Below are 26,697 nucleotides of genomic sequence, written 5' to 3'. Positions count from 1 at the left end.
CTCTTAACCATATAACTAGAGAACAAATAATAGCCACAAGATCAAAAAAATCAAGGGCTAGTATTAATTTTTCTAATTTAAGGAGAAATTAGTTCCCTCAATCACAAATTTACTCCATAATAACCAGACGGGGGTATTATGGTAATTTTGTAAAAGCTTGATACCAAAATCAAGTTATCACAGTTCTCATGGCGTCGCAGCACTCCGCTGAGGGTTTCGTCGAGTTCAAGTAGGCCCCGCAGGGCACCAGCTTAGAGGCGCAATCCAACGACTGCCCCTCCGCCACTCTTCCAGCGGCCAACAACACCGCCACCATCAACAAGGCGGCGGCGGCGCTCCGGAAGGAGCTCATCGCGGTGATCAAGGAGAAGAAGGAGGCGATGGCCAAGGGCGGGCCGCTCCACGACATCTTGTCGCACATGATCGTGGCATCTGACCCCGAGCGGGAACACACAGATCTATGATATGATTTAGCCTGCATTTCCCAATTTATCTTCTGTTTTTCTTAGTTTTGATTTCCTTTACTTAGGGAATTAACATTAGGTGATAAGCTATCGTTGCAATTTTTATGATGGGATGTAGTGTAGTATTTGAATTTTGTGAGATTTTAGCTATGCATTTCAGATGTAGCCCCTTTCTGTTTCTTCTTGCTCTGATCTAATTATAATATCAATGTTGAATTGTCCCAAAAATAATCATGCTAAGAGTGAAGAGTGAAGTAAAATCATGCTAAGAGTGATGTGTTTTGTAAACAAGAGTGAAGTAAAATCATGCTAAGAGTGATGTGTTTTGTGAACAAGAGTGAAGTAAAATCAGAACAAGAGTGATGTGTTTTGTGAACAAGAGTGAAGTAAAATCAGAACAAGAGTGAAGTGAAATCAGAACAAGAGTGATGTGTTTTGTGAACAAGAGTGAAGTGAAATCAGAACAAGAGTGGTGTGTTTTGTGAACAAGAGTGAAGTGAAATCAGAACAAGAGTGATGTGTTTTGTGAACAAGAGTGATGTGTTTTGTCCCGGTTTAGGAATATTGCACATTTTCATTACTATGATTATTTAGACCAATATCACAAAATGGTGCATCAAAGCTACTGGATAAATATGCAGAAAATAAAATGGAAAGGATCACATACATTTTTCAGTGACAACAAAAAGGCATAATTTCACATTAAATTAATAAATCAAATGGTTAAGCTATGCTACAAAAAAATAATCAGTGAACAAACATTGCCCAATCAAAAAGTTTAACGGGAACATACAAACAAGAAAGAAACTTATAAACACTTTTATACATAATAATTGAATGTCATAACACCAGCAAAACCTCAAATGGGATCAAATTGATGCAAAACACATTTTAAACAGAGCATAAAATTAAATTTGGGAGTACTATTTTTTAATTAGTTAAATTCGTGACTTGTGAATTTGTTTCTTGTCGTTGTTTTAATATGAATAACTCATATTTAAATCTTTGTTATTCTTCATTCTTACTACTATAAAATTACCATCAAGAAATTATAATACACTTATTATTTTTGAAGATTTATTCGATATTTGTAAATTAAATTAAATTTTGATTTTGATTTTTAAAAAATTATTAAATAGATTATGAAAGACTACTTATTGAGGTCATAACGTAAAAGGATATAGCTCCATTTATAAATTAGTGCACCATGTGCAATTCATCCCCACAATACAATAAGTTAAATCATCCCCACAACTCATCCCCAAAATCAGAACAAGAGTGAAGTGAAATCAGAACAAGAGTGATGTGTTTTGTGAACAAGAGTGAAGTGAAATCAGAACAAGAGTGATGTGTTTTGTGAACAAGAGTGAAGTGAAATCAGAACAAGAGTGATGTGTTTTGTGAACAAGAGTGAAGTGAAATCATAACAAGAGTGATGTGTTTTGTGAACAAGAGTGAAGTAAAATCAGAACAAGAGTGAAGTGTTTTGTGAACAAGAGTGAAGTAAAATCAGAACAAGAGTGAAGTGAAATCAGAACAAGAGTGATGTGTTTTGTGAACAAGAGTGAAGTGAAATCAGAACAAGAGTGATGTGTTTTGTGAACAAGAGTGATGTGTTTTGTGAACAAGAGTGAAGTGAAATCAGAACAAGAGTGATGTTTTGTAAACAAGAGTGAAGTAAAATCACAATAAGAGTGACGTGTTTTGTGAACAAGAGTGAGGTAAAATCATAATAAGAGTGACGTGTTTTGTGAACAAGAGTGAGGTAAAATCATGAGTGATGTGTTTTGTAAACAATTACATTTCACCTATAAACCAACTAATTACATCAAGTAATTAATTAATGAATCATTCCTCTTGTCCGCCCATTTCATTAAACTACCCAGCAGTCACATGAATATGTAATTGATTTCATTAAGAGTACTTTTTTTTATAGATGGGTTAAGATGGGTTTATTGGAGTTAACATAATTATTCCCACTGTTTGTGTTGGGTGGACTTCGAATGCATTTGTACTTAGATTTGTTGAATAATTATTACCACAATTAATTTCATATGAATAATCAACACAATTAATTGTAAAAAAACAAAAAATAAATTAGATAATTAAAAAAATTAAATAGATGTATATAGAAATTATCCTAATCTTCCGGAAACTCCAAATATAGTTTCCAAATTGAATTGGAGCTGGAAAATTGAGTGATACACACACAATCTGATCAGCCTCACCACCAAATTCACATCATACACCCCTACTCCTCCGCCGGACACCAGAAGGTCCAGCTTCGCCTGATCGAGCATCTCCCAATCAGCCGCTCCAGCGCCGCTCTACTCTCCCGGCTAATCCCCAGCCCCGAGAGCAGCTTCAGCACCCAAAAAAGCCCCAGTAGGAGAACACACTCCTCCCAATCACCACCACCCCATGCACCGCCGTGTCTGCCAGCTCCCCGTACTCCGCCGGAAATAATGGAGTGTGAATTGGAGTTGAAAAATTGAAGGAGATGGTTGGAGTTGAATATGATTTCCCAAAATACCCTTGTTAATTACTTTTTATTTAAAACATGTAAAAATAGCTAAGCCATGAGATTAATTTGGAGCATTGAGATGTGTGGCTGAGATTTGTTCTCTAGTTATACACTTAAGATTAGTTATATATTGATCACTACCCTATATATATATATATATATGATTGTATTCAAATCCTTTTTACCTATTAAATTCAATTTCCTTCTTAATCTCCACCCTTTATTTCAGCCGGTCTAACGGACAAAATAAGTTGATCCATTTATCAGATTGCATGCATTTTTTACGTGTGAAGGGTAAAATTGAAATTCTCTCTTCTAGTTAGTTATGGTATGAGGCGTGAATTCCTCCCTCCACGCTGATTGCAGTTTATCAGCAAATCTTTTCCAGATTTAGTTCATTGCGTCCATAATCCCGCGTTTAGCCGAGTTCCTTTTGCAGATCGAAGTTTCTGTCATTGGTGAACAAATGTTTTGAATCTAAATCTAATGAATACGGTTCATCCCCGGTGTTTCGAGTACCAATGGAATAAGGTAATATTGCAATTTTCGCCCATGTGTATTGATTTGGTTGCTGTCAAAATTTTTACTTGTAATTCCGCTGCACGACCCAATATGTTTAAATCAGCGAATTCGTGTTTCATGTTTGTGTGCTTGGGTATTGATTTATTGAATCAGTTTAGTTGTTTAATGGTTTTGTTGTTGATACGGTTCATTCAAGCTTATAGGTGTTGTTATTTCATGTTAAATTGGTTTTCAATCATTCCCGTAGGGTTGCAGATTTCTGGGCCCAGGTTTGTGGTATAATATGCGATTCCAAACATTTACGTATTTCCACGAATTGGTGCCATCCGTTTAGTGTTTGATTTAATGTTGAATGACTATGTATAAATAATTATACATGTAATGTATAAGTACGCTTATGTAATACACTCGTTTATGTTATATAATGTATAGTATATTGCATATAATTCATCATTACCTGAACATGTACAAACAAATAATGAAGAGATTAAACCAAGTAATGCACATCAACATATTCCATGTACTCTTCAACAATAAAAACCACCAGTTACATGATGCATACACCAGGATATGCTTATGCATATAAATATTCATATAATGTGCGGAACCATTACAATAATGAACACACGAATATTGCATTAATGGTTACAACAATGACCACCAAAATACAAATAATGACTACATAAGTTAAAATAATGCACACATTTATGTTCTAAGTCTAAATAACGTTGTCCAAATACACGAGCTGCAGTAATTCATCTGGGATTGCACATTCATAGTGCGTAGGTTTTTTTTTACTGATTTACATAATGTACATATTATATAGTATAATGCGCAGTTTAGTTTCTGTAATGCATTATTTGTGATATGTAATGAACATTTATACTAACCTGTTTAATTTAAGTTGTTCCGTGTTTCGATGTTTGGTTCACGTTTCTTGTTTTCCCTAAGGGTTTAACAAGCCTAGGGGCTAGGGTGTAGTATGTTCTAAGTCAAACAAACGTTGTCCAAATACACAAGCTACAGTAATTCGCCTGGGGTTGCACATGCATAGCGAGTAGGCATTTTTTAAAACAGATATACATAATGTACATATTGTGTAGTATAATGCGTAGTTTTAGTTTCTGTAATGCATTATTTGTGATATGTAATGAACATTTATCCTGCTCCGTTTAATTTAAGTTGTGCCGTGTTTCGATGTTTGGTTCACGTTTCTTATTTTCCCTAAGGTTTAACAAGCCTAGGGGCTAGGGTGTAGTATGTTCTAAGTCTAACAAACGTTGTCCAAATACACGAGCTACAGTAATTCGTCTGGGGTTGCACATGCATAGCGAGTAGGCATTTTTTAAAACAGATATACATAATGTACATATTGTGTAGTATAATGCGTAGTTTTAGTTTCTGTAATGCATTATTTGTGATATGTAATGAACATTTATCCTGCCCCGTTTAATTTAAGTTGTGCCGTGTTTCGATGTTTGGTTCACGTTTCTTGTTTTCCCTAAGGGTTTAACAAGCCTAGGGGCTAGGGTGTAGTATGTTCTAAGTCTAACAAACGTTGTCCAAATACACGAGCTACAGTAATTCGTCTGGGGTTGCACATGCATAGCGAGTAGGCATTTTTTAAAACAGATATACATAATGTACATATTGTGTAGTATAATGCGTAGTTTTAGTTTCTGTAATGCATTATTTGTGATATGTAATGAACATTTGTCCTGCCCCGTTTAATTTAAGTTGTGCCGTGTTTCGATGTTTGACGCACATTTCCTGTTTTCCCTAAGGGTTTAACAAGCCCAGGGCTAGGGTAGTAGTTTAAACCGATACAAATAATGCACCAAATCTTAATAGATAATGGATGGTATTGACTATATAATGAACGATATGTGAACTGCAATGTAAAGGTTTTCTGAGCCGGTTTGTTTGTTTGTGTTATACAATTTCATGAATATGTCAGGATTGGAACGGTTTGATTTTTTGGGTTTAGTTTCAATCATTCCCCAAGGGTTTAGAAATCCTTGGGGCTAGGGTGTAGTATGGTTTAAACATGTTTGCCAGATTGTGATTATGTGGGGCTTAGGGTTCATTCATTCCCCTCGGGTTACCCGGTAGGTAAACCCACCGAATAAGTGAGGTCACGTTTCAGTATCGAATGCCCGTGCAGAAATTTTTCTTTTTTTAGCTTAAAAGCATAATTAAAAATCTATTACATTTAAAAACGTAACATTTACCCAACGGAAGGTTAAAGATTAAACTATTGCCCAACATGCCACGTCTACTAAACCAAGTTGACCACCAGTGACTCGCCAAAGATGCAAAGTTGTGCGACACCACTGACATAATGTCGACTCTAACCTGCAGGGGGAGAAAGAGGGGGAGTGAGCTCGAAAGCCCAGTAGCAATATCCAAACTACAGAATCCAACCCTCTCAGCTAAGACAATGGTAACTATAATAACTACATTATTTCCTTTTTAATCTTTCTCTTGTTTTCATTTCAATATCACAAATTTCCAAAATTACTTACAATCTCATTATATCAAACTTATTTATATTATCGTCATACAACTTTTCCATATATTCTTACTTGTGTCTCTTCAGAGATTTCATTCTTGATGTCATTTCCTTATCACCTTGAATTATTATTACAATCTATATATTCCAAATTCTCATAATTTTCACACCAAAGCATACATGTTCAGATACCCATATATATTCATCATATCATTCTCGGCATATTTCTCTTACGGTCTCTTGATAACAGATTCATATATTTATTTTATACTACAACATTTTCATTTTATCTTGTAGTTTTGGTTTCTCCAGATTTCTCATATCATCATATATCATTTCGCATCACATTTTCTCCTTTTACCATTTATTTTCGTATACTATTCTTCCGTGTTAATTACCCCGAGCGGGGACCGTTCAGCATAAAATATCATTTCCTCCATGAGGACCAATCAACAGTCATATCATATATCATATTTCACAAATCACATATCACAGATCACAGATTACAAATCATTTATTCACAAGTCATCAGATATTATTTTATCTTATCTTATCGTATATCACAGACTACGGATTACATATCATTTATTCAGAATTCATCAGATATTATTTTATCTTATTTTATCATATAATATATTACAGATTACAGATCATTTATTCAGAAGTCGTCAGATATTATTTCATCTTATCTTATTATATATCACATATCACATAACTTTATCCACCAGCCATCAGATATTATATTATACGTAACAGATTAAAGAGTCTTATTCAGAAGTCATCAGATATTATTTTATATATCACAGATTACAAATTCTTATTCATAAGTCATCAGATATTATTTTATATTATCTTATCATATAGTCCCAATATCTGCTTGGTTTCAGGTAGGGTACACGGATCAGATCAAAAATAGAATCAGATGCAGACGCGGATTTTGTCCTCGAGAGGACTCCGCACAGACCACCCATGAGGGTGCAGACAGATAATTCAGACCACCCATTAGGGTGCAGACAGATAATCAAATCACCCATTAGGGTGCAGATCAGATAGGGGCCCATCAGATAACAGACGATCCTCGCTTCGGTTATCCAGAATACGAGTGATCACAGATAATGCAGCGCTGCTGTCCTATGGCATGCCAATTGTACCCAACATATATGACCAAGCAAATAGGACGTTTTATTTCATATTATTCTTTCAAATATCTTTTTCACATTTATTCCATTTCCAAATATCACTTCATATAATCATTTTTATCGTATGCACAGACATTCTTTTAGTATATACTTTATAACATTTACACATCGTTCTCTTGTATTTATTATATTCATGTTCTGCCTACCAGATAACTTATTTTTCATATACATACGGATATATCTTCATAATCTATTCAGACATATTTCACATTATCCAGATCTTCATAATTTATTACATTTCATTGCATCATATCTAATGTCTTTTATTCATATTCGTACCATTATTTCCGCAGACCATTCAGATTAAATTTAATAAGTATAATAACAATCCACATATTAAATTGTAAGCATATTTAAGCACATTGTTTAATTTACATCTCACAAATAATCACATTATAGCACACATCATCTCAACCAAAGGAATCGAAAAACATAGAGAGGATACGCTACCTCGCAGGCTTATGAACATAAGCCTATTTCACCTTCCGACCCTTTGCTATCTTCTAGGTCCATTCATTTTTGCACGACTCGTGTTACAAGCTTCTATGCCTTATACTATAAATATCGTAATTATTAGTAACATATACTTATTTTCATCAACTTCAGCTTATAAAGTCTTCCAAATAAAATCACTAAGTATTCTGTTACTATTCACAGAATACTATTCACAGAAAGTATATAATCATGTAATTAATGTGTTAAAATTGCTAACCTCAATTAGAAAGTTTCCAAAATTTACATTAACACTCATATTCATTCTAAATCATAATTCCATGATCAAACACCTTAAATAAATTCATTTGCTATATTAACTTAATATCCCCTTATTCCTTAACTTTCTAGTATAACAATTGCACTGGACCGATTCGTCATACAACTTCTATATTCATTCGGAAGGATTTAGAGGCTTGACCTAATATTTTTAAATACTCAAAGAAGTCCAGTTTATAATCCAACAAGATTCACTTAGAGATTCCTAATAGTTTAAGAGATATTCTCGTTTTCCCACATACTACCAAAATCGGACAATTTCTGGCAGCATTTTCTAAACAATTTTTATAAATGGTATTTGTACTCTTTAATTCATCATAAAATTCCAAGAACACTTGGAAACCATATAGTTAATGTAAAAATTATTTATTCTATTTTATCCTTAGCTCAAGTACCCTGAATAATTCGAATAAAACATACCAAATATGGAAGTTTACCAGAATTTTGACAGTTTATGGTCATAAGGTTCAAACAATTTATACACATAGTAAACGAACACCTAAATTATCCATAAAAATCAGGGATAATCTAGACTCATCATAGTTATTAAAGAAATTGTTAAACAAAAGTTTGAACATATTTAAACATGCTTAATAATTCAAACTAGGAGGCGGCAGAACACAAAATTTGATTCTCCTCAAGATTTTATCTCAAACTCAACCATTCCACATCAAATATCATCAATTCAGCCCCTCCCCTGTTCAATATTCATCCAAATTCACAGCCATGTAATCAAACTTCTAACTCAAATATCAAACAACAACAAACGAAGGTCTATGATCGCGTAAACGTCAATATATCGAAATTTAATCAGTTAGTTTTCCTACCCCCGAGTGAACGAAATCTCAGCCCTTCAACATCGACATATACTCAATTTCAAGGTATAAAAATAGGATAGGGAGAAAGGGCTACCTTGATTTTCTGGCGGATATCCGATTTCCCGATCGATTTACCGATTAAAATGACAAAAGATTTGGAAATGAAAAGGTTGAGCTCTTGTCTTCAATGGAAGAGAGGGGTGGACGTTCTTGGCTGAAATGAGGGGAGGGGGGTTGGAGTTGATGATAGACACAATTTTATTCTAGAGAATTCTAATTATTATTTAATTATTTAGTTAGTTTTTAAATAAATTAATTATCTTGTAACATTTTATTGCCCTATCATATGATATCACTTTTAGCAACTCTTTATATCATCATTTAGCATTTAAATTCTAGTTTAAGGAAAAATTATTCCTGTCTATATCTTCAAAAGTTTCGCCGATCGTTTTCGCTAAAAACTGAAATAATCGGTGATATAATTTTTTTAATTACCTTCAAATGGCCCAAAACAATTCCTCACATTATCCACAATTATTCTAGGCCATAATCTGTAATTTATAAAATTATTACCCCTTAGCTTCGATTTATTATTTTACACGGACAAAAGAAATTGCCGAAAATTGACTAATCGACATTTCGTATCAAATTTATACTTTACGGTTTAACTTAACTACTATTCCTCACCACATATCCAAACCTCTCATCGAGCCCTATAATTCAGGATGTTACATGTACAACAGCAGTCTAATGATGCATAAAACAGGATATATAATGCATAGAAATAGCTAAATAATGTACAAATATTGCATTCACTCTTAGACTCATGTACAAGTTCCGTGACGGCTTCCTTCTGTCGTGGAGTTAAACTCTTAATACAATTCAGAAACTCTGTTGGGGTTCGTCGACAATACAGATGGTCGACGTTCCTACCCCTTGGTTTCATATCCTCCGTCTCTTCCGAAGCTGTACTAGTCCCGGCCTCTGATAATCGCTCCTGAAATTTTTGGGCAATTCCTACTGGCAGTATATCATCGACCGCCTCGTCGATGTCCAATCTTAGCTGCTTTGATGTTGTACAACATACAAAATAATAACATACAATTAGTTACATAATGTACAGACTGAATAAAATAATGTGGACAGTTATACTGCATTCACCTATACACCCTTGTACAGAAGCATCAAAATAATGCCTAAAAACTGATACATAATGCATTTTAATAATCAAATAATGTTCAGAATAAATCAAAAAATGCACCAAGAATATTGCAATCACCCATTGTCTCATGTCTAACAGCAGTCACATAAAGCATAAACCATGATAAATAATGCACTAAAATAACTAAATAATGTACAGATCCGGTCAAGTAATGAACATTCAAATATTCCATTCACTCTTTGACTCATGTACAACAGCAGTCACATGATGCATAAAACAGGATAAATAATGCATTCAAATAGCCAAATAATGTACAGAATCACTCAAATAATGAACATATAAATATTGCATTCACTCTTAGACTCATTTACAACAGCAGTCAAATGATGCATAAAACAGGATAAATAATGCATAGAAATAGCTACATAATATACAGATTCGATCAAGTAATGAACATACAAATATTGCATTCACTCTTTGACCCATGTACAACACAAGTCACATAATGGCTAAATCATGATAAATAATGCATAGAAATAGCTACATAATGTACAGATTCAATCAATTAATGAACATACAACTACTGCATTCACTCATTGACCCATGTACAACAGCAGGTCTATAATGCCTAAAACATGATAATTAATGCATACAAATAGGTAAATAATGTACAGATTCAGTTAAATAATGCGGCCATGAATATTGCATTCACCCAGTACTTCATGTACAGAAGCAGGCAATTATTCCAGGAATTGGACATGCAAATGAAATAGAATGCTCACCTTCAGACTGAGATGGTTGTGAAGTTGAAGGACGTCCTCTTTTCGTCATGATAAATCTGGGAGACGAACCAAAAAATCAGAATGCTCACCCAGTAACACAACCATGATGAATCATACAAGATATCAATATAGGTAACAAATTAACATTCCAAATAATGAAATCGCTAAAGCAAATAATGCAATTATAACCTAACCATGATGAATCATACAAGATATACTCTTAACCAACAAACTAATTTCATTAATGACAAATACACATCAGTATCCACTATACACAATGCTTATCTTTTAACAAACAATGCACACCCACACATATTACCTGTACTTTTAAAAGGTTCAGTTCATGATATTTTGATCTATAAGAGTAATGAAACACTAATATAGCATATATGCTGACACTAATGACCACTGACATACAAACAAATGAAACATCAGATAAATTAATGCACAGAATCAAGAAAATAATGTAAAAAAGGACTAAATCATGTAGGATCAAATTGACAAATATGAGACGCAGAAAACCAGAGCAGCGTGCAAACAGAAACTCACCCCCTTCTTGTGTTTGTTGCGATTTCGTAGGTCTACCTCTATTAGTCATGATGAAATCTGCGCGCAACAGTAAACAATCACAAAATTACAGAATTTAACAACAAATAATCGCGGATTTGATGGTAATCTATTGAATCTTGGTGTGGTTGTTTTATTTCGGTCGGTTATTTGGAAAACGATTGTTGAAAATCGAACAATATACGACGAAACCCTACCTGCTGTTGTAGTCCAACGAAATCTAGTTCAAACCGTGAGGGGATTATGGAAAGCAAGGCACCCAGCGGTGAATCTCCGAGAAAACGCCGCGCTTTTGAACAGCGGCGGCTAGGGTTTTTGGCACTGGAAGGAATTTGTGGCGTCGTTCGTGAGAGAGAATCTGGAGCGAGATTTTTGAGTAAATGCGATTGGTGATGAAGGATGTATTTAGTCGATAGAAAGTAGTGGAGTAGCCCGCTTAAATTTTGGTCAATAGGTTTTCAACGTTTTTTAGTACACAAAATGACTAAATCACCCTCATGATGCATCAAACTGGGTAAATAATGAAACGCGGGATGTTAAATTAGATTATAATCTAGAACGTCCATCCTCCTAATCCAACGACCGAGATTGCGTAGAAACTTAAATCTAAGGGGAAAATAGGAGTTTAACACTACCATATATATATATATATATATATATATATACACACACATCGGAGTTCGAGATACATTGGCAAGCGAACCAGCCGCTTCCAGCCCCTCGTGGTCACGTCTGAACTAGCCTCCTCCTACCCCTCGTGGCCCACGAACTAGTCGCTTAACCCACCCTTAGACGGGTCCAGGCCAAGCACCGGCCTCTCCCTTTCCCTCGTGGCCCACGAACTAGCTGCTTAACCCACCCTCAGACGGGTCTCGGCTCGTAAGTTGACCACCCTCAGACTGGTCCAGGCCCGTATGCTTGCAAAGTCCCAAGGCAACAAGCCTTGGGCCCACAGGGAAATTAATCCCAAAGTTGCGCCATCCAGTATTCGAACTCAGGACCTCTTGGATGGAGCCATATCCTTGCCTCCCTTCTCAACCAGTTGAGCTAGGAGGCTTGGATTGAGTATATTTTAAAGTTTTTTTTTTTTTTTTTTAAAAAAAAAAAATTAACTTCATATATTAATATCATATATATGAAGGAGGAAATTACAAATCAACTCCTATAACAAGGAGGAAAGACAAATTACGCCACCCAGGGTTCGAACTCGAGACCTCCAGGATGGACGCGGTATCCAGCACCCTTTACCGCTAGGCCAAGGGGCTTGGATTGAGTATATTTTAAAGTTAAGGGTTTAGGATTTATGTTTTAGGGTTTGGGTTTTTTTGTGTATAGGGTCACTATATTGCAATGAAATGAAGCTCTAATAGGAAGTGTCTCACCAGTGCAATCTTAAATTATAACTTTTGATAAACAATATCTTAAATTAATTTTACATTTCATATGCTACAAAGTTGGGGATTTTCAATCTTTTGGTATATTTTAGTAATTTACAAAAGAATGTCCTTATTTTTCAAATAATTTTATAAAATAATTATTATTGTTGGATATTTAAAATATATCTATATATACATATATAAAATGGTAGTTTTGGAAAAATTTAAAATTATATTGTTTTAATTAAAAATTATCTATCAATTAAAATTATTTTTATTATTTGAAAGGTCAAATAATTATAACTCCATATATAAAAGGGGAGTTTTGAAAAAAATTAAAATAACATCATTTTAATTAAAAATTTATATATCAATTAAAATTATTTTTATTATTTGAAAGGTCAAATAATTATAACTCATTTACATAAACGTTTAAAACTAAAATACCAGTAACTAATACCATAAAATCTAAATAGTAAGCTCATTAACAATCCATATTCCTCAATTTTAGTTTTACTCCTATTGTCATCACACTCCATCAAATGGCGAGAGTAATGGAATGTGATCATGGGGAGCCCTTTGGCTTTTCACTTCTTATAACATTCATTACCTTAATTTTATTGTTTATAGTATTTTAATTTCATGTCTTTCTATATTCTTATTTTGTGCCTGTAAAAAGTATCAAGTTGTATATGGATTACACACCAATAAAAGCATTCTCACTCATCTCTCAAACTCTTTACATTTGTTGTGTATTTTAGGATCACTATATTGCTTGATTCTTGGAGCTCCAATAACTTTGTCGGTGCCTAGAACACCATAATTTGTCTTGAGGAAAGAAGTAATCTCTCGACTCGATTTATAGTTTGATTTTTTTTTATTATTTTCGTTGTAATTTTCATTCCAATTACGATTGTTTTTCCTTTAATTGTAATAGTTAGAATATCGTCAGTATTTGGTTAAAATTTTTTATCCATATATTTCGAACAATTCTTAAGAGAATTGGGACATCCCTAAAACGTGCTCATCTTTACACAATTTATCAAAATTGAGAAAGTGAAAAAGTTTTAACTTTTTGATAATTAGGAAAAGTAAAAGTGGAAATAATTTTGAAGAATTTGTCTAGAATTATGTGTGTGACATCAATTTAATTTACTTGCAAAAATGTTTAATTGTGAATATGTGCTATACTATTGGAAAAATAAATTGTTTCTACTCAATGGTTCAACAATAAAGTGGTTTATTTAAATAAAATATTCATTTAGTAAATTCTCATAATTTACCACAAACAATATACTAGAATGATTCCATAATTTCATTGTAAATCCACCACATATTTTAATTTTTTTTCGGATACAACAAATATTTTGTGGATCTACTAAAAGTATTTTATGTACCCAAACTTGTAAAGTATAGTTTTATATACCATACCGCCATACGTATTTAATACTTGCAATGTCATGTACCCAAACTTGCAAAAACGTTGTACATCTAAGACCATTTTAAGGTTAAAGTCTGTGAGAAATAATTTGATGATGTTAGAACTATTTTAAAATTATATCATAATTATTTTTGTTTTGATTTTGAATGTCATTGGAACCATTTTATGTAATAATTAATATATGGAAGACACTTAAATTTTGTGACAATAATGAAAAATAGACATTTTGCATAGTCAATATCAATAAAAGTAAAACATTAAATGACAAGTTATAGATCCAAGCCCCTTGGCCTAGCGGTAAAGGGTGCTGGATACCGCGTCCATCCTGGAGGTCTCGAGTTCGAACCCTGGGTGGCGTAATTTGTCTTTCCTCCTTGTTATAGGAGTTGATTTGTAATTTCCTCCTTCATATATATGATATAAATATATGAAGTTAATTTTAAAAAAAAAAGTTATAAGTATTTTTTTTGTGTAAATGGACTGATTTGTATTTAATAAAATTGTACAAATAAATATTATTTCAGACAAAAATAAAAAAAAATGACACAACTAGAATTTAGAATCATTAAACTATTTAATATTAATTTTTATAAAATAGATTTCTAAAGAATAAGTAATGTTTATACACCAATAAAATTTACTACTTTTATCAAATGTATTATTGTATACATTTATAACAATTTCTAATTTTAACCCATATAATAATAATATTTTTTATTTCAAATCAATATTTCATATTTTGAAGAAAATAAAATGAATCGTGCATAGCACGGGTGTGATACTAGTTTAAATAATTATGTAGCGCAATGTAGATAATGGATTCGATGTGTTGTTACAATGTTGTAAAATTTTTAACTCTCTAATGTCACATGTCACTTTCAATGACAGATGAAAATTCATACAAATCTAAATAAATCTCAAAACATTTAAATGTTATCAAACTTTCTCTAATTATATACTACTACCATATACTCAGCTCATTTGTAAGTGTAGATGGGTAAAGAAGGTGTGCACAAAGGTCACGAACCGTCGGTTCAGGGTCATGAACCGGCGGTTCAAGGTTCAGGAAATGCTTGAACCTGAACCGGCCCGCCTAGCTCCCGGCGGTTCCGGTTCAGGTTCAACAAACCGGCGGTTTACGCGGCGGTGCAAAACCGTCGGTTTTCGGCTTGAACCGCCGGTTCCGGGCCGGTTCAATGGTTCGTCGCGTTTTTTTTTTTTTGCATTTTTCAACTATTCAATTTTTAATCAAATTACATTACACTTTCAAAGTTGTTTATGTATGAAATGTGAGTAAATAAAATTGAAAAAAAATACGACTAAAGTTGCAATTTTATTGAAATTGCATGTTTACAAGTTACAACAATTACAAATCGAAAACATATGCCGGTCTTGAAGTCTTAAACAAAATTTAAATACAAATGAGACTACTAGTCAACAACTAATTACAAATGACAAGAACGACGTTGAAGTTCTTAAACATATAAGTGTATTATATATATACTCTTAACCGGCGAAGAAGATCTTTCTACATAACTAAATTAAGGACACCTTTAGCAATTCAACTTTAAATGTTGAGTTTCGTCTAACAATCAACAATTATAGTAGAATTGTCAAAAGTTTCCCTCATTTAGCCGTATAGAGAAATATACTTCATCGACTAGAGTATATACAAATACAATTATGTAATTGTATTTGCATATTTTTAAAGTAGGAATTAATGGGAAAAAAAGAAATAAAAGAAAAAGGACTTGAGCTCAACTTAAATTTAAAATTTAAGTTGAGGTGCCTACGTATCCCAATTGCTCATTTGCATTAGGGAATCAAAGTCCACGTAGTTCTCTTACCTTACTTACCTATTTGGCTTGGCCGGCGGCGGTTGCCGGTTGGCCTAAGCTTCATCCCCGGTGAATTCATCTTGTGATCCCTCTTGACGATCATCCCAATCATTTTTTTGTTCTCGAACGTCAGCTTTGGCCCAATCATCAAGTAACATCATTGCTTCCATATTTTTCGTCGAGAGCTTACTTCTTGATTCATCCAACACGCGCGAGCCAACACTAAAAGCGGACTCGACGGCTACGGTGGAAGCCGGAACAGAAAAAATCTCCTTGGCCATTGAAGCAAGGATGGGAAAATCTTTCTCGTGGGTTCCCCACCAATCGAGGACGTCGATTTGGGCGGGAGGAGTAGGACCTTCATCACCAAAGGAAAAGAGTGAATCAAAATATAAATCTAATTCATTGACCATACCTGAGGACCTTCCGCCGGTGCTGTAGTTGTATAGGTCGGCTAGTTGGGATTGCGCGTCGGGGTCATCATAATCGGCTTGAAATGCAAAGCCATAGTTATGTTGTGGAGGAGGGGGTCTTCTGACTTGGTGAGTGGTGTTATACTTGGTTTCATATTCGGTGTAGAGAGAGCGCAAGTTAAACTCGAGGTTTTGTTGCACAACTGACCGGTCCGAGAGGTTTATTTGAAAGGTTTCTGAGAGGTCAACTCCAAATTCGTCACTGGTATCGGATTGGATTACTTGAAGAGGACCAAGATCAATTGAACTCAAATTGTTATAATAAAAATCTAAAATTCTGGAGGTACCTGCTAATTTCCATTTTGGATCCAATACCTTTGCAATCAAAAACACGTTAGGAATCTCACTGAAATACTTGAGCCATTTTTCAATCATATAATACAAAACGCACATTAACTCGGGAGAAGATGAAGCATTTTTCATTGCAGTTTTAAAACCAAGGGATATGTACATGCAATGCTCCAAAACACGAACAACAGTGCAATAATAAACACCCGACAATTCAACAGTAGCATTTTTAAAATATTTGAACAATTTAAATAAAGCCAAACTGTTATCCCAACAATTATGCGAAAGATATAAATCACGGTAGGGATTAGTTCTATAAAAATCACATAAAGCATCTTTATGTGTCAAAGTAGAATTCAGACAATCATATGTCGAATTCCATCTATGAGACACATCCATAGTAAAATTCGTGTACCTGACATTCTTTTGATGGCAATATTTCTTCCATGCTTTGCCAATAGGTGGCTTTTGATGGATTAATCTAATTGCATTTCTAATAGGAGAAACATGCTTTTACCATAATTCAAGCGCATCCTGTACACATAATTTTAAAATATGGCAAATGCATCTTTGATGAAAATACTTACCTCCAATTACCGGTGTACAAGCCGCAATCAAATCGGCGATACTTGCGGTGTTGGCAGTTGCATTATCAAAACCAATAGAAAATATCTTGTTGCATAACTGAAACTCATTAAACACTTGTATAATCAAAGAAGCAATTTCGGGTGCATTGTGTGGAGTTTCAAATTCTCTAAAACCAATTAAACGCTTGTTCAAAGTCCAACTATTGTCCACAAAGTGAACCGTAATACCCATGTATGAATGACGGTTAAAACAATCCGTCCAAACATCTGAGCAAATGTTCACCCTGTGGCCCAAGTTAACTAAATAACGTGATAATTCTACCTTTTTCTCCAAGCATTGCCGAACGGTAGATCGTTGCACGGTCATTCTACCTATTCTTTTGATTGCCACTTTCAAACCACTTTGCATAGTAACCTCAAAACTTTTGTCATCAAAAACATTAAAGGGCAAATGCTTCATAGGCGCCCATCTAGTCATTGTATCATCAAAATTCTTTTTCTCATATTTAAATAGAGGCGTACCTGACGAATCCGAGCCGGCGGGTTGGAAGTTTAGTTGGCTTTGGGTAGAGGTAGTGCCGCATTCTACCGGATGCTTTGTCACCAAATGGCGACGGAGGGTGCCATATCCACCATCGGCGGACCATTTGTACACTTTATCGCAATAGTTGCAGTAAACATGAAACTCCGAAGTCTCTTCTTGAGAGTTCGGATCGTGAGGATTTGGAATCACCACCAGGACCCTCTTGTAGTGTTTGACAAAAATGTCCGATTTCAAAGCTTTTGTCGGGTTAGTAGCGGGTGGAGGAGGGGGAGGCATCTCCTCATTTCCGCCGGTGCTAGAAGGAATACGAGAATGCGATCTATCCTCGTTGTCCGAGTCCGACGATATAGTAACGTCGAACTCATCATCTTGTTGGGAACGACCTCCCCTACCCCCACCTTGTTGCATTTCAGCAAGTAGCATGACGGTCCTATGATCTTCTTCCATCTACAAATATTATGTACGTAGAAGTTAAAAGTATGAACGCAAAAAAAAATTAATGAAATTTTAAAATATGAATTGGAAAACAAATTTTTCATTACTTACTTGCATGCGTTCGGCTGCCAATCGGGAAACCTCTTCCATAACATCTCGACGACTAGGTCGTCGAGATTTTGAGGGACGCGTAGTACTTTGATCTTGGGCTATTCCCTTGCCCCGATCACCACGTCCCGATCCACCACGAGAAGAAGACATATTGATAAATGAAAGTAGTATGGACTTGGAATGAAATATGTATGAAGTATAAAAGAAGTGGTAAATTATGAGCACAACAACAAATATAGTAGATTAGTAGTGAGTAGAAAGTGTAGAATTGAAACGTAAACTTGCGCAATTAGAGAGAATGAGGAGAGAATAGAGAAATGAAGATTGAGAATGAAATCCTTGTTAACACAAGAATGGGGTAAGGAAATATGAAGGAGAAGTGAGGTATTTATAGGAGTAAAATTGGATAAATTTTTTTTTTTGAAATTTGAATTCGGCCGAACCACCGGTTTACCGCCGGAACCGGCGGTTCAAGCATAAACCGGCGGTTCGTCCACGGTTTGCGTCAGAAAACCGGCGGTTTATGACCGGTTTTGCAGGCCTAAACACTGAACCTACGACCTAGCCTCTGAAAAGTCACCAGAACCGGCGGAAACCGGCTGCCAAACCGGCGGTTTCTGACCGAAAACCGGCGGTTTCTTACGAAAACCGCTGGTTTCCCGGAAAACCGCCGGTTCCCACCGAAAACCGCCGGTTTACCTAAACCCTACCTGAACCCCTACGAACCCTTAGCCTACTTTACACTGTGCGACCCTTTGAACCGGCGGTTCGAACCGCCGAACCGCCGGTTCACGGTTCAAGATATTGCCGAACCTGAACCGGCCCTTACGACCCGCCGACCCTTCTGCCGGTTCAACCCGCCGGTTCCGGGCCCGGTTCCGGTTCATGAACCGGCGGTTCCGAACCGCCGGTTAACTGGCGGGCCGGGCCGGTTTGTGCATGCCTAGGTAAAGTAAGTGAGATTGAGAAAAGTAGATAAAGTAGGAAATAGAAAGAGAAGGAACATTTAAAAAAAAAGTTGAATCATTTTTTTTTTAATAAAAAAATAAAACATCTAATCACTCTAACATTATCTTTTCTCTTATTTTACTCTCTTTTATTTTTTTTTTCTACTTTTTCTTTTTTTATTTTATTTTATCTTCATATAGTTCATTTAATACAATATTTTAATTTTCATGTTTAAAAGAATGCCTCGAACTTTATTTAGTGGGATGGAAATTTTATTTTGTTTTTTTTTTCAAATTACGCACAATATATTAGTAGAAGCAATATGTTGCACTTGCACACATTTAATGCGTATCACTATTTTTATATTTCGAGCCCAAGAGTTATCTAAAAGACAAGGAAAAAATATTTGACAAAAATACAAATTGTCGAGCCTCCTTAGGCCATCCACAACGCTATTCCTATACCGTTCCTTAAACTACTATTTGCGGGCCCCACTGTACTTTTTTACTACATTCCTTGACTAAGGAACGGAACCTGCAACCCTCCGTTCCTTAACCGTTCCTTAAATTACTATTCATTCAATTTCAATTTTTATTTTTGTTTCCAACTCAATTCAATTAAAACAAACACACTTTAATAAAAAACAAACACACTTTATTAAAAAACACACAACATTAAAACAAAGTTACAACTTAAACTTAAAAAAATAAAAAAACACACAATTAAAATCCTAAAAAAATAAAAGTACACAATTTTAATAAGTTCATCCGCCAAAAAAAATTAGAATTATTGCAAAAATTTTTTTTTTTTTTATTAAATTCTTTTTTTTTTTAAATCGAATTATTGCGTCACCGTGACGACGCCCACTCGCGGGGCAGCGAGTGGGCGTCACGCGTCGAATGGGAGGCCGCCACGTCGCCTCGGCGCGTGGCGGAACGTGTCGTGCCGCGTCTCGCGGGAACGACACCCGGCACGGCACCGGCACGGAATGGCGACGACACGGGCGGCTGCAACGCGTGCCGCCGCGGTTCCGTTCCTCCGGAACGAAATAAGGCACCGCAACGGCACGCGTTGCGGGTGCTCTTAGATGTTAGCACAATCATTAAAATTTGATGTGCAACAGAAGACGAAAACAGAAAGGCCGATGAAGCCTTCTTATTACTATTATGTGCCCTATTCAAGCCCATATCAACTTTAGCCTCTAGAGATTAAAAAGGTTATCGACAGTAATAATAATACTCTCTCCGTTCCATAAAAGTCTTATTTTGTCATTTTCATTTGTCTCTTATTAAGATTCTTATTTCATTTTTATCGTAAATAATAAATATCTCTCACATTCTACTAATTTATTTCATTCACATTTTATTATAAAACTATATATATAAGTAAGACGAGTGTGATCAATTGCTAACTCATCCCTTAATTGCTAACTATAACTAATTTAAGTGCATATGATTTCTACAGACCTAGTGGTCTATAAATTGTTATGTGTAATTACTTTTTATTATTACTTAAATAGATTAGAAGAATCACCAAATTTAGAATTTTAGATAAAATGACAATATAGATATTAATGTGATTCCTTAAATATGTTAACACAATTTTGCATTGACATTAATATATATAGTATATTATATTAACATATTTTGATACTTTCATTTACATTAAACTAATACATAAAACCTATAAAAAAATTTAAAAAAAAATCAAATTTTGACATCGGAACATATGCAAATGATAGTTCGTTAGAATCCTTATAAAATTATTTTAAATTTGATATATTTTTTGTAAAAAAGTAATATAAATTGAAATAGTTATAATCATTTAAAGTTTTGGACTATTTTTTAAAAGTTGGTTATAACTAACTTTGTGTTAATTGATATTAATATCCCTAATTGATATTTTTTTTGCATCGTATTAATATTCGTGTGGATGAATGATCTTATACCTTGATTTGATTCAATGTCAACCATATTTAGTTGTAGTTATCAATTTAAGAATGAGTTAGCAATATAACACACCCCTAAGTGAGATTCCTTTATAATATACATATAGTGAAAGTGGTGTTTTTATTCAATTCACTTTTCATTACATTTCTTAAAGCTCTTACCGAAACCAAATACTCCCTCCATCATAGATAGTTTGTCCCGTTTTTCTATTTCGGTCCGTCCCACATAGTTTGTCCCATTTCACTTTTACCATTTTAGGTAGTAGACCTCATATTCCATTAACTCATTCCAACTCACATTTTATTATAAAACTAATATATAAAAATAGTACTCCCTTCATCTCAACTAAGTTGAGTCGTATTCCTTTTTGGGATATCCCAACTAAGTTGAGTCATTTCATTTTTTGACTAAAAACAAAACATTAAATGACTCTTACTTATTCCAATCACCTACCTTACTCTCTCTTTACATTTCTTACTTTATTCATCTCTCATACTTTTCAACATAATTTCTTAATCTACATGCCTAAAAATTTATATCAACTTAGTTAGGACGGAGGGAGTACTATAAAAAAACAAATTAAATCAAATAAGATAATTGATTTTTCTTTAGATCAAATAAGACAATTGATTTTTCTGTAATTTTATCGTTTAATATAGTACTCCTATCAAATTTCAATATTTTCATAATTTTATTAGCAACTAATCATATTTTAAATTATGTTAGAAAATAGGAAAATGAAATAAATAAAAAAGATCAGCCGCAACTCTTCTATCTTGAAGACGGATGATGAAACTGGAATTGTCGAAGCATTATAACAGCCTTTCACTTATACTTCACCATTCACCATAGCCCCATCCTCTTTCTCTCTCCTCCTATCTCCCAAACTCCACCCCAGTTTTGAGATAGAGAGAGACGAGCAATGGATATGGCTATTGGTGCCCGCCCCTCTTCCAAACCTATTCTCCTATCGTCTACCAACTTCAATTCCGTTAAAGGAAGCTCCACCAATGCCCCTTCTTGGCTCAAAAGGCAATTTCTCGGTTGCCCTTTATCTATTAAGACGAATTCCAAGATTTTGACCTCCCATCTTCGGAATTCTGTCAAATGCTCTGTTTCTGAAGCTGCCACAGGTACTCTGTTGCTTTTGATTTTGATCATTGCCTCGCTTTGTTTCCTAATTTTTAGCTGTTCTCTGTTGATTATGTGTGTGTAGTGTGATGATATGCTTGTGTGGTTATGAGGAAATGTTGTTTTTGATTTGATTTTTGGGTGATTGATACTATGTGGAGTGTTGTTTTTCCATCAGTCCTGTAAAAATAGAAACTTTTGAAACTGGACGAGTTTAAATGGGAAATTGGTAGAGTGAGAGTGATAAGAAAGAAAAGTGGGTAGGGAAAGAAATTTCGTGAAAAGGAAAATTTCTATTTTTAGGGGATGGAGGGAGTGTGTGGGGTTTCTAAATACTGGGTTGCTTGTTTGTATTCAGAGAAGAAGAGGCAGTTAGTAAGAAGAGAAGGCATTCGAAATATAGCAATTGTTGCTCATGTTGATCATGGGAAGACTACACTGGTTGATGCTATGTTGAGGCAATCCAAGGTACGTGCTCTTCGAGTCTTGCTAAGGAATAATGTTTAGTGATTTATAGTCAAATGTTGCAAAATAAGTATTTATTTTTGGTTTTGGAGCTTAAGTTATGTATGGACTCGGGCATGGAGGTATTTGTGAATAGGGAATGGTGAAAGTTCTTTCCCTTGCGTTTGTGCAGGTTTTTCGGGATAACCAGTTCATGCAGGAGAGAATAATGGATTCTAACGATCTGGAGCGTGAAAGGGGAATAACGATTCTTAGCAAGAATACATCTATTACGTATAAGGATACGAAGATTAATATCATTGATACTCCAGGTCATTCTGACTTTGGAGGTGAAGTGGAGCGCATTCTTAACATGGTGGAAGGAGTTCTTTTAGTGGTACTGTGTTCTTTTCTGCAATTTGGATTACGTTGTCGATTTGTTTGTATTATGTTGATCTTTATTTATTCATGTAAAAATGTGTAGATCATCTTATGTCAATCTAATCTTGTTGCCTTCGATTTGCTAAACGACCTACAATGTAGTATAATCTCCATTACTCGTTCGCCACTTACCCTAACTTCTTTTACAATTTAATGTTTTTATCTCCCCCTTGAGCTTTTTTTATCAATCACTAATAGTCCCACCCTTTTTTAGCAGGCAGCATTTCCCCATAATTTTGTTGTTCCTTTGTCATTCCGTTTTTTTTTCGCCCATTCCTAAAAGCTGAAGCTTTCTGCACTGAAAATTATACTGCTGAATGTGGTAGTGGCTGCGATTTGTAGGTAGATTCTGTTGAGGGTCCAATGCCGCAGACAAGATTTGTCCTGAAGAAGGCTCTTGAATTTGGCCATTCGGTCATTGTTGTCATCAATAAAATCGACAGGCCCTCTGCTCGTCCAGAGTTTGTCATAAATTCGACTTTTGAATTGTTTATTGAGCTGAACGCAACAGATGAACAGGTAGCTTTGCTGTAAATCTTTAATGAGTCAATATATCTCGAACTCCATGTGTAAATCATGTAGTTGCAAATCATCCTTGGACTTTTATTTGAGTAGGTGGTAATTATATGATTGGCTGCATATTTGTAACATGTTTTAATTTTACTCTTATCATATTCTTGCGAGGACTGTTTGTATTAAGATACAAATAACAAAAGTCTTGACTGGAGAAAAAATCGATACCTTGGATTATTGCTTACTGCAATGTTTATTGTTTTTTTTTCTTTCTTGATGGCAGTGTGATTTCCAAGTTATATATGCGAGTGGCCTCAAAGGACAGGCAGGACTTTCTCCAGAAAACCTATCTGACGACCTTGGACCCCTTTTCGAGACCGTTGTCCGATGCATACCTGGACCACAAATTGCCAAAGATGGTTCTCTTCAAATGCTTGTAAGCAGTGATCTACATGTCAATTTCACTTACTCTTTCGCATCATGCATATTTTAATTGTTATGAATTTTTTTTAATCATTTTCAGGCTACAAATATCGAATATGATGAACATAAAGGGCGCATTGCTATTGGCCGTCTGCATGCTGGGATGTTGCGGAAAGGAATGGATGTGCGGGTAAGCTCAAAAATATGTAGTTTCTCTCCAAATCTACTCGACTCGATTGATATATGATTCTGGAGCATTGCAGTACTTTGCTTCAACTATTAAACGAAACCTCATTAGCTTAAATCTTTATTTTGTTCAGATTTGTACCTCTGAGGATGCATGCAGGTTTGGTCGAGTAAGTGAGCTGTTTGTGTACGAAAAGTTCTTCCGAGTTCCTACTGAACTAGTCGAGGCCGGTGACATTTGTGCTGTTTGTGGCATTGATGATATTCAGGTAGGGTTTGTATTTCCTCGCTCTGACACGTGATGCGTAATTTTTACTCCTGACTAATATTTTTCACCGAATCAGATTGGAGAGACGATTGCAGACAAAGCCACGGGGAAGCCATTGCCCTCCATTAAGGTCGAAGAACCTACAGTGAGAATGGCTTTCTCAATCAACGTATCACCATTCGTGGGCCGTGAGGTATATGTCTGAACTTTTATAACTGTTACGAGTCAAAACAGTGTTTACTAATGAATCAAAGCATCCTTTTTTTTTGGTGGACTGTAGGGGAAGTATGTCACCAGTAGAAACCTACGAGATAGGCTATACCGTGAACTTGAGCGGAATTTGGCAATGAAAGTTGAAGACGGTGAAACTTCTGATACATTTATTGTCAGCGGGCGTGGTACTCTACATATCACAATTTTAATCGAGAACATGTAAGAATCGAGCCTAAATTACAATCAGTTTTAGTGTTATACATCTTATATCCGTATATCTATGTGTATATAAATGTGTATAAAATTTCTCCAGGCGTAGAGAAGGATATGAGTTCATGGTGGGTCCGCCCAAGGTTATCAACAAAACAGTGAACGACAAGTTGTTGGAACCGTTTGAGGTAATACCAAGAGCTGAAAAATGGAGTAATGAATATAACTATATCTCTTATTACTTGTACTCAGAGAAAATTTCCAATGAATGGTTTATGCAGATTGCTATTGTAGAGGTACCAGAAGAATATGTGGGGCCCGTAGTAGAACTTCTTGGTAGACGGCGTGGACATATGATCGATATGCAAGGAACTGGGTAATGACCTTTATCCTCTTTCAAGACGATTATATTCTAGTCCACGACTTAAACCAGTGACTGTGTAATGTATTCTTATTAGGTCGGAAGGGACGGCCTTCATGAAATATAGGATACCAACAAGGGGCCTCCTCGGGCTGAGAAATTCAATTCTCACTGTAACTCGAGGCACAGCAGTTCTGAACACAATATTTGACGAATATGGTTCTTGGGCCGGTGATATCAGTACCCGCGATCTGGGTTCTTTGGTAATTTCCAATCCTCGTTATCTTTTGTTTATTTTCTTACGTGAAATTACTTCGTCCCAATTTGCGAAGCATCCCAAAGAAACTGCAGTCACTTCACCTCGCCCTTCTTCTTCTTTAAGGTTGCTTTTGAGGATGGAACGAGTACATCCTACGCCCTTGCAAGTTCACAAGACCGAGGCCAGATGTTCATTGGACCCGGAGTTGATGTGTACAAAGGTCAGATAATCGGCATCCATCAGCGCCCAGGCGACTTATCCTTGAACGTGTGCAAGAAAAAAGCAGCCACAAACATCCGTTCAAACAAAGACCAAACAGGTGAGTCAACCACCGAGCATTTTCTAGCATTATCTGTCCTGTTTATTCTCTTCCAGTTTTGTTCATTACGAATGCAATCACACAAGTACTCATAAACTCCACGATTCGCCCTAAATTCTCGTTTGATGCTCGTAGTGGTTCTGGATTCGCCCATGGAATACAGTCTCGATGACTGCATAGAATACATTCAAGAAGACGAACTCGTTGAAGTAACCCCCTTGAGCATCCGGATGTGCAAGAACCCTAAGATGACGAAGAAATCTCGTTGAAAATGTCACTCCGAACAAGAGCTAGGCTTATATGCGTGCCTGCTCTCATCTGCACATGGATGAAGCTACCATCCTGGTATGTTTACCTCCTCAAGCAACGAACCTTCGCCCTCTGGCTAAGATCTCGATGCTTAGGGTTGAAATTCTTAGTCCGAACCGGGGAAATATTTTTGAACCTTCATAATGTTTGAAGGTGGATTGGATACATAAAGAAATAGCAAAAGAGAGCTATAAATTTTACATGTATAATCTTATTGTTTCTGTCTGATTTTGTTTAGGATTATTTGAGGAAATTGACTGCATAAAGAAACAGTATATGTGTTAATTCATGTTTTTATTTTCTTTTTAA

The 26,697-nt window shown here is 35.3% G+C and overlaps 1 protein-coding gene and 1 long non-coding RNA gene across 2 annotated transcripts; one reads left to right on the top strand and one right to left on the bottom strand.

The window, feature by feature from the left end:
* Nucleotides 1-5,669: 5,669 nt before the first annotated feature.
* On the bottom strand, nt 5,670-9,189 carry LOC121753045. The gene is made up of 3 exons (XR_006040335.1): nt 8,905-9,189; nt 7,672-7,776; nt 5,670-5,865 (listed from the first exon to the last, which is right to left on the bottom strand). It is a non-coding gene; the product is annotated as an uncharacterized LOC121753045 (long non-coding RNA).
* A 12,918-nt stretch (nt 9,190-22,107) lies between these two features.
* LOC121753266 (putative elongation factor TypA-like SVR3, chloroplastic) lies at nt 22,108-26,697 on the top strand. The gene is made up of 14 exons (XM_042148498.1): nt 22,108-22,444; nt 22,801-22,910; nt 23,080-23,283; nt 23,670-23,846; nt 24,124-24,276; nt 24,364-24,453; nt 24,584-24,718; nt 24,794-24,910; nt 24,998-25,149; nt 25,244-25,328; nt 25,422-25,516; nt 25,599-25,764; nt 25,884-26,079; nt 26,215-26,697. Exons 1-14 carry the CDS (start codon nt 22,234-22,236, stop codon nt 26,346-26,348), a joined length of 2,025 nt encoding a protein of 674 aa, XP_042004432.1. The 5' UTR covers nt 22,108-22,233; the 3' UTR covers nt 26,349-26,697.

Source organism: Salvia splendens, chromosome 10, assembly GCF_004379255.2.
Source record: "Salvia splendens isolate huo1 chromosome 10, SspV2, whole genome shotgun sequence".
In the NCBI taxonomy this organism is placed as follows: Eukaryota; Viridiplantae; Streptophyta; class Magnoliopsida; order Lamiales; family Lamiaceae; genus Salvia; species Salvia splendens.
This window is presented reverse-complemented; position numbering and strand designations above follow the sequence as displayed.